The sequence below is a fragment of the Thamnophis sirtalis genome, unplaced genomic scaffold (assembly GCF_051295495.1).
Source record: "Thamnophis sirtalis isolate CommonGarterSnake01/CBP01778 unplaced genomic scaffold, rThaSir2_p1.2 scaffold_12, whole genome shotgun sequence".
NCBI lineage: Eukaryota > Metazoa > Chordata > Lepidosauria > Squamata > Natricidae > Thamnophis > Thamnophis sirtalis.
The window spans coordinates 23416426-23425259 of NW_028261392.1; the positions used below are offsets into that span (position 1 = coordinate 23416426).

Below are 8834 nucleotides of genomic sequence, written 5' to 3' on the forward strand. Positions count from 1 at the left end.
ATGCACAGAAGTGGCGGATGTGCTCTGGCGATCCCCGCAGCCTTGAATGGGTCTGAAACGCGATGCACAGAGGCCAAATGGTGGGGGTGGATGGAACTGCAGTCAGTGTATAAGACTCACCCAAATTTTCACTCTCTTTTAGGGGGAGGGGAAGTGTGACTTATACTCCGAAAAATATGGTAACTAGTATTTAATATTAGCTATCTCTATAAAGATGTAGTGAAAGACTGAGCCCATAGGCAAATCTCTCTCTCCTCCTAGAAGCTCTCTGGATTTTCATACCTTGATAAGGCCTCCTATTTTAAAACAGTTTAGTAATTCTTATACCATCACATACTTTCCTCATTATGCTTCTATTTCCTATTCCCAAGAAAGGAATAGAAAGAGATAGGACATATACAATCCATCCTGTTTTTTCTGATTATAAAAAGGTCAAAATATAAAACAAGACAATGCCACGTTCTGGCTGTACAGCATAAAGAAATGCAATCAGAGCATTCACTCCTTTCTCCTTTCCTTGATAGACAAACCAATCTCATAAATTAAAAAAAACATTAAAAGAAAATGTAAAATATAACATCTCCTTTCAATTTTCAATTAAAAAACACAAACATTCAGTGGAGGAGAGGACAACTTGCAAAACTGTTCAAGTTATTGGTAACTTAAATAAACAGAAGAAAAATTCTGGAAAATGTTCTACTCAATGACCTGATAGTACTGTATACACTCTGTCCAGAATATTATAGATCACAAGTGAAGAGTACAAAATATTAAAGAGCAAGAATATTCCACAGAATAAAAGGGTGCATCTTTAGGGACATCACAATGCGTAAAACATTGGAGTTGTAAACAACTCCTTAACTTGTGGAGAGAAAATTTAGATTTCAGTACAACACAGAAATAAATGAGGATCCGAGCGCAATTAAGTGCATTGGCTATTTTTGTAAAAACAGAAACTCTTCAAACAAAGCAGGCACTGTGGGGAGTGAAGTCACTTTTTCCCAGCCTTGGTCCAGTGATTTTGTTGGGTGTTTTGTCCACAGATTAAAACAACCGTTTTTTCAATCTCCAGCAGAGAGAGGATTTCTGGTAATCTCACTCTGTGCATGACTCAGCGCATAGGCCACTCTCTTGGGGATGTGTGTATGATTGAGCCTGCCTGGCAAACTATGATTCGTCGCACTGTCAGCCAGATTGAGTTTGGCAATTTTGTCCATCTATCACAGTGATGGCTAACCTTTTCCAGACTGAGTGCCCAAAGTCCGTGCAAACCCCTAAAATGCAATGCACGCGCACCCCCGCCCCTGTGCATGCATGCCCCCCTCGCATGCCCCCTGCGTGCACGCATGGACCCTGAACATGCACATGCAGCCCCCCACATGCGCACACAGCCCCCCCCACATGTGCCCCACCCCTACGCATGCACGACCGAGACCCAAAGACCACTGGTTGGTGGGAGGCGCATGCGCATGCATGGTGAAGCTGAGCTCAGGCAACGGCTCACATGCCCACAGAGAGGGCGCTGTGTGCCACTTCTGCCATAGGTTTGCCATCACTGACCTATCAAGTCCTTCCCAAGGTGTAGGATAGGCAGATGGGGATATTTGATGATGTTATTATTATTTGTTAAATGTATCTGCGGCCTATCTCACTGCTACCCTAGGGAGCTTACAACAATAAAAAGGAAGAAATGAAAAGTGTGAAGAGAAATAAGACACAAAACAATCAAATAAACAATGAAAGAGGACACAACAAGAAACACAACTAATATGATGATCAAAAAGAAAGATGGACAGGTAGAGTATAGAGAACATGGCAGGGACTGGCATCTGTCATCAACCCAGCAGCCACCTCCAGTGTAGAACTTTCCCATTTGGACCTCAGGCCAGCTGGCTTTTATATTATATTTTTATATAATTTATATTTATATTATTTATAAAATATAATTTATATTTATATTATTTACAAATATGCATACTATTTATAAATATTTATATTATCTATAAATATTGGTTACATTCACAACAATGAAGGAGAACATTCTGATTAAAGTGCGTGCTTCTGCTTGTTTGTATTCTTACAGCATTTTAAACAGACTGGATTTTACCCAAAAGGACATTATTTTTACGTATTAAACTTGCCTGTTCTAATTTGTCTCCTCCTTCAGTTTTGGATACAAGTTCATCCATTTCATCATCATAAACTCTCTATAAATATAAACAAAGTAATTCAAATGAAGATTTGGATACAAGTTCATCTATTTCATCATCATAAATGCTCTATAAATATAAACAAAGTAATTCAAATGAAGATTTGGACACAAGTTCATAATCATCAAGTGTTTATAAACAAATAATTTCAAATAATACTTAATGGCAATTACACCTACTATTCATGTGCCAGAGAAATAGCAGGAAAGTGATGTCCTTCAGTTTTGAGGAAACCTTGCCCAGATCTGGCCAGATCTGACAATGACTGTTGGGAGGTCCAACTTGTCACTGGAAGGTGACCAAAGATTACTCCTTTATCTCACTCTCCAGGTTACTGGTTATAGCCTGCTCACTATCAAGGTACAACTAATGAATGTGGAGTAAACACTTTATCTAAAACACCAACTCACCTTGATCGCACTGTTTTCAACTCCTTGTTAGCTTGTGCACATCTGAGTTTGAGTGGGATTCATCTGTCATTTCTACTGTGGCTCCTCAAAATCCCTTAATCCCACTGTCATGGCCATGACTTTATGCATAATCAACTATTTTGCTGGACTGTAATCCCTCACCAGTAGGGTCAAATGAGATGGCCTGACTCTGAGGCTCTATGCATTCATGGATACACACGTGAAGCATGGAGGTGATAGCATGGAGCCAGAGCCAGTGGGAGACCACTCAGCCCAGAGAGAAGAAAATCTGATTAATTTTTAAACAGAGCCAGTTTGGTTAGTAGTTGAGGTGCTAGACTAGAAACCGGGAGACTGAGTTCTAGTCTTCTCTTAGGCATGGAAGCTGACAGATTATTTTGGGCCAATCCTGTCAGGAAATTGGCCAATCAGAAAATGATTCATGCCAGGAAATTGAATTTAACATGGGTTAGTGCATGATTTTCAACAGGATGATTCTCACAATAATAATGGCTCCACTAATAATAAACTGGTTTGTTTAAACCTTTAACTTTCAATTATTTGATATGCAGGTATTTTAAATTGTATAAAAAGTTTTGCAATAATTAAAGATGCATTGTATGAAAAATTAACAGAACTATTGTAAATAAACAAATAACATGTTAAATTGCAACTTCTTTTAGATCGCTTTTCCTTATCAGAGCTGAAATCTGCCATTAATCTTTCTCCATTCATAACGCAACATACTTACATTTTCAATGAACTGCATATTTGAAAGCATGAGGAAACCGTTGAAGACATTATGCAGGCGACAATCTACACTTTTAGTTTCATGAATCAGTCTGTCCATCTGCTTCTTTATTTCATGGGTCCTGGAGATGGTTTGCTGGGAGAATTCTTGCAGAAACTGCAAAAGCTGCCAAAAATGTGTTTGTACAGAATTTAAATTGCAGTGTAGAAGGAGAGAGAGACGGTGGGCAGGTGGGACTATAAAAGCACTGCCATGTTAAGTTTGAAAATATATGGATCATCAAACCTATGTTTTTAATTTACGAAGCCAGATGCATTTCCAGAAAGTTATAACATAATATGAAGAGACGAATCAATAACTAACAAAGGGGCCTAAAGAAACGATGGATGGAAACTAATCATGGAGGGAAGCAACCTGGAATTGAAGAGAAACTTCCTAACAGTGAGAACAATTTACCAGTGGAATGGCTTGCCTCTAGAAATTATAGGTGCTTCATCACTGGAGGTTTTTAAGAAGAGACTGGACAGCCACTTTTCTCAAATTGTACAGGTAGTCCTCGACTTACAACAGTTCACTTAGTGACCGTTCGAAGTTACAACGGCACTGTAAAAAGTGACTTATGACCACTTTTCATGCTTATGACCATTGCAGCATTCCCATGGTAACATGACTTATATTCAGATGCTTGATAACTGGCTTATATTTATGACAATCGCGGTATCTTGGGGTCATCTGAGCCCCTTTTGCCACCTTCTGACAGGCAAAGCTAATGGGGAAGCCAGATTCCCTTAACAATTTCCTAATTTAACGACCACAGCAATTCACTTGCATGGCAAGAAAGGTGGGTAAAAAGGGGCAAAAACGCACTTTACAAATTTCTCACTTAGCAACGTACATGTTGGGCTCAATCACAGCCGTAAGTTGAAAATTACCTGTACAGGGTCTCTTGCTTGAGCAAAGGGGGGGGGGAGGGTTGGACTAGAGGACCTCGAAGGTCCTTCTATTCTGATTGATTGAACCATCCTACAGAGCGACCAGCAACTTAACTGAACATCTCCTTTCTAAGTCGCCAGGGCAAGGAAACCTCCACCTCAGCGAAAGGAAGCTGCCCGGGGAAATTGGGGCACTGAAGTCGAGCTGGAACGCTCTTCCCTGCAGCCGCCCATAGCCTGGACCTTGGTTCGGTGCTCCCCACCACCCCACAGTATAGAGCAGGCTTCTCCAAACTTGGCAATCTTAAGACCTTTGGACTTCAACTCCCAGAATTCCCCAGCAAGACATGGCTGCCTGAGGGATTCTGGGAGTTGAAGTCCACAAGTCTTAAAATTGCCCCCTGGTATAGAGTATAGAATTATTGAAGAAACCCACATTATTCTGTGAAATATCCCGAATTAATGTATATAATGCAGTCATGATTTTATTAAAGTAAAACTATTACAGAATAAAAATAGTCATTAAACCTTTGCGGTAGCAAAACAAAAAGCACCAGGTTAATTGTGTCCAGCTAGACAGCGGCAAGCCCAGCCCAAGCCCAAGCCGCCTGTCCTTACCCCCGCGTCGGCCGCTAGGGACCAGGTCTGGCTCCTGGAGCGAATCTCTTCCAGGGACCAGGCGCGCTCCCAAAGCAGCAGCGCCACCGCCGCCGCCGCTTCCTTCGTGGCTCCGGCTCCGGAGGAAGCCTCCGTGTCATCCGAGGCGGAGGAGGACGAGGTGGGAGAAGACATCGCCGCTCCGGCAGAAGAAGCGCTCTCTCTCTTTCTCTCCCGCCCCCCACCCTCCCCTCTCTCTCTCTCAAAAGCCGCGGCAATGGCGTCCGTCAGCTGACGCTTCCCACGTGACCCGCGCCTGGGAAGCGCCCTAAAACGGGCTGCCTCGACGGCCTGTCAAGTGATTTTTCGGCCGGAGCCGCTTCCGCCAGCGCTTCAGGACTGGCGGAAGGGCGACGGACGAGGAAAAGAGCCCGGGAAAGGATAGAATGGGGATGGAGAAAGGCACGGGGCAGGAGACAGGATGGGATGGGATGGGATTGGGACTGGATAGAATAGGTTAGGATAGGATAGGATAGATTGGGATAAGATAAGATAAAATAGATTGGGACAGGATAGAATAGGTTGGGGTTGGGGTTGGATAAAATAGATTAGGATAGGATAGATTGGCATTGGGATAAGATAAAATAGATTGGGATAGGATAGAATAAATTGGGTTTGGGGTTGGATAAAATAGATTAGGATAGAATAGGTTGGGGTTGCGGTTGGATAAAATAGATTAGGATAGGATAGATTGGCATTGGGATAAGATAAAATAGATTGGGATAGGATATAATAAATTGGGTTTGGGGTTGGATAAAATAGATTAGGATAGAATAGGTTGGGGTTGCGGTTGGATAAAATAGATTAGGATAGGATAGATTGGCATTGGGATAAGATAAAATAGATTGGGATAGGATAGGTTGAGGTTGGATAAAATAGATTAGGATAGTATACATTGGCATTGGGATAAGATAAAATAGATTGGGATAGGATAGAATAGGTTGGGGTTGGATAAAATAGATTAGGATAGGATACATTGGCATTGGGATAAGATAAAATAGATTGGGATAGGATAGGTTGGGGTTGGATAAAATAGATTAGGATAGTATACATTGGCATTGGGATAAGATAAAATAGATTGGGATAGGATAGGTTGGGGTTGGATAAAATAGATTAGGATAGGATACATTGGCATTGGGATAAGATAAAATAGATTGGGATAGGATAGGTTGGGGTTGGATAAAATAGATTAGGGTAGGATGCATTGGCATTGGGATAAGATAAAATAGATTGGGACAGGATAGAATAGGTTGGGGTTGGGGTTGGATAAAATAGATTAGGATAGGATGCATTGGCATTGGGATAAGATAAAATAGATTGGGATAGGATAGGTTGAGGTTGGATAAAATAGATTAGGATAGGACAGAATAGATTGGCATTGGGATAAGATAAGGTAGATTAGGATAGAATAGATTAGAATAGGATATGATACATTGGCATTGGGATAAGATAAAATAGATTAGGATAGGATAGGATAGATTGGAATAGGGATAGGATAGGAAACTTTATGTTCACTTTGAATGTAAACTAATCAGCATAGATTAAAATGAAATTTTGTTGCGTTCAGCTCTCAAGGTTACAAAGCCCCAGTTGGAGGTTGTCCAGTGGCAGTAACAATAGAATAGCCATGTTTTTCTTATATTTCAAGAAGAGGGATGATTAATAGGGGCAAACCCAAGGATACTTTTTCTTTCAAGAGGCAACTGGACCTTCTCGAGTTTTTCTTCTTCTTCAGCTCTGACTGGATGGTCGGGAATGGAAGGATTTATATTCCTTGCTGGTTGTTTGCATTCTTTTGGAGAGTTGTTGAGGCCACCTGTCCTCAGGGTGACCTGAGTAGTGCTTCTTGGATGAGAAATGGAACATCTTTAAAGAAAAAACAAACTCCAGTTGCCTCTTAAAAAAGCACCTTTGGGACAACCATGACCTGGATGAAAATAGACAATAGGGTTGAACAATCCTCTGCATTCTCCCCTCCCGATTCCTATATTCCTTTGAGTTTTCTAGGTTGAAAGATGACAGTGTCATAATTTGGCAGCACAATATTCCCTCTTGGGATGAGGGGAGATCCCAAAGACCCAAATCTCAAGTAGAATAACCCAACCTGCTTTCCATTCTCATCCCTGAACAGAACCTTAGGTATATTGCTATCTGTAGGAAGTCTAATAATCTTTTTAATGCCTGACCAGATCTTTAAAAACGGAGAGATCTGTTTGACACAATATGCTATATAGCAATAACAGAACAACAGAGTTAGAAGGGACCTAAGAGGTCTTCTAGTCCGACTCCCTGCTCAAGAGGGAAATCCTATTCCATTTCAGACAAGGGGCTATCCAGATTCTTCTTAAAAGCCTCCAGTAATGGAGCATCCACCACTGCGAGGGCAAGCTGTTCCACTGGCTAATTGTTCTCACTGCATAGGAAATTTCTCCTTAGTTCTAGGTTTAATCTCCTTGATTAGTTTCTATCTGTTTCTTCTTTTTTGGCCTTCAGGAGTTTTGGAGAATAGCTTGATTCCCTCTTCTTTGTGGCAACCCATTAGATATTGGAACACTGCTATCATGTCCTTCTCTTCATTAAACTAGACCAGGGCTGTCAAACCTGCGGCCTGTGAGCTGGATGTGTCATGTGCTGGCTATGGCCACACCCGGTTTAATGAAGGGGAAAAAAGTTGTGATACATCATATGATAGCAATAGCAATAGCAGTTAGACTTATATACCGCTTCATAGGGCTTTAAGCCTTCTCTAAGCAGTTTACAGAGTCAGCATATTGCCCCCATAGTCTGGGTCCTCATTTCACCCACCTCGGAAGGATGGAAGGCTGAGTCAACCTTGAGCCGGTGAGATTAGAACCGCTCAACTGCAGATAACAGTCAGCTGAAGTGGCCTGCAGTACTGCACTCTAACCACTGTGCCACCTCGGCCCTTGGTGACACCATGATGATGTGTGTTTGACATCAGTAAATTGGACATATCCAGTTTTTCATTTATAAAAAATTAAAAAGTAAACTTTTTAAAAAGGGAGAAAAAATAAAAAAACCCATCTGTTCTGAACTCTATATAGGCATTTGGAAAGGCACCCAGCTGGTAAATTGCTCAGCTTCATCCATTTGCCCCAACTCTACCCCAAATAGAGAGTATAGGATCTTAAAAAGGGAGGTGCTTTTTGATGGACAAATGTTATGTTGGACCCCAATTAAATACTGGGATAAGACCATTTAATTTACAATTTATTTGGAACTTCCCAAGATAAAAAGGATTCTGGTTTTACAAGAGAGAGGGGAGGAGGGAGGGGAGAGGGAGGGAGAGAAACATAAACACTCATCTCTTTTTATAGTTTGCACAACAAAGTAAAAGTCGATTGGTTTAGGAACAATCGTTTGCCCAGTTACATCACGAAAAATTAAACATCCAATAATATGTTAACAAAAGAATTGAAAAGCACATTGTATTAAAAGTATCAAAAGTAAAATGTTAGCATGGGAAAAGACAAGAGGTGGGTTTCTGCCAGTTTGCCCTGAATCGGGTGAACCAATAGTGGTGGCGGCGGGAGGCTCTGCCCACCCACCTGGACGCGAGCGCGCACGCATGCGCTAAAGTAAATAATAAAATAGTAAAATAAATTGGAACCCACCACTGGAAAAGACATCATGGGTCCCATAGAATTTGTTGTGAATGGATATAATTTCAGCTAAGTTGAAACTTCTTAACATGCACAATTGAAAAAGAAAGCCTTTGTTATTCAGCCTGAGAAAGTTCTTACCTTGCAATTAGTTACAGGAAGTTGGTTACTAAAGGAAAACTTGAACATTCCATTCCTATAAGGTTATGCTCAAAATGTGAGCTAAATGAAAGAAAGCAATCCCACATTAA

The 8834-nt window shown here is 41.1% G+C and overlaps 1 protein-coding gene across 5 annotated transcripts in view; it reads right to left on the reverse strand.

The window, feature by feature from the left end:
- LOC106555750 (WASH complex subunit 2A) overlaps nucleotides 1–8834 on the reverse strand; it is a 110233-nt gene that overhangs the window by 41233 nt on the left and 60166 nt on the right. For 3 of the 5 annotated variants that reach the window (XM_087726555.1, XM_087726554.1, XM_087726553.1), the window contains exons 1-3: nucleotides 4922–5147; nucleotides 3372–3536; nucleotides 2142–2207 (exon numbers count right to left, since the gene is read on the reverse strand). In XM_087726555.1, coding sequence (XP_087582681.1) covers nucleotides 2142–2207; nucleotides 3372–3536; nucleotides 4922–5095 — 405 coding nt within the window. In that variant the 5' untranslated portion in view covers nucleotides 5096–5147. Of the gene's footprint in view, nucleotides 1–2141; nucleotides 2208–3371; nucleotides 3537–4921; nucleotides 5150–8834 lie in introns of those variants that run through there. The other 2 variants (XM_087726556.1, XM_087726557.1) reach the window with 2 other exon arrangements.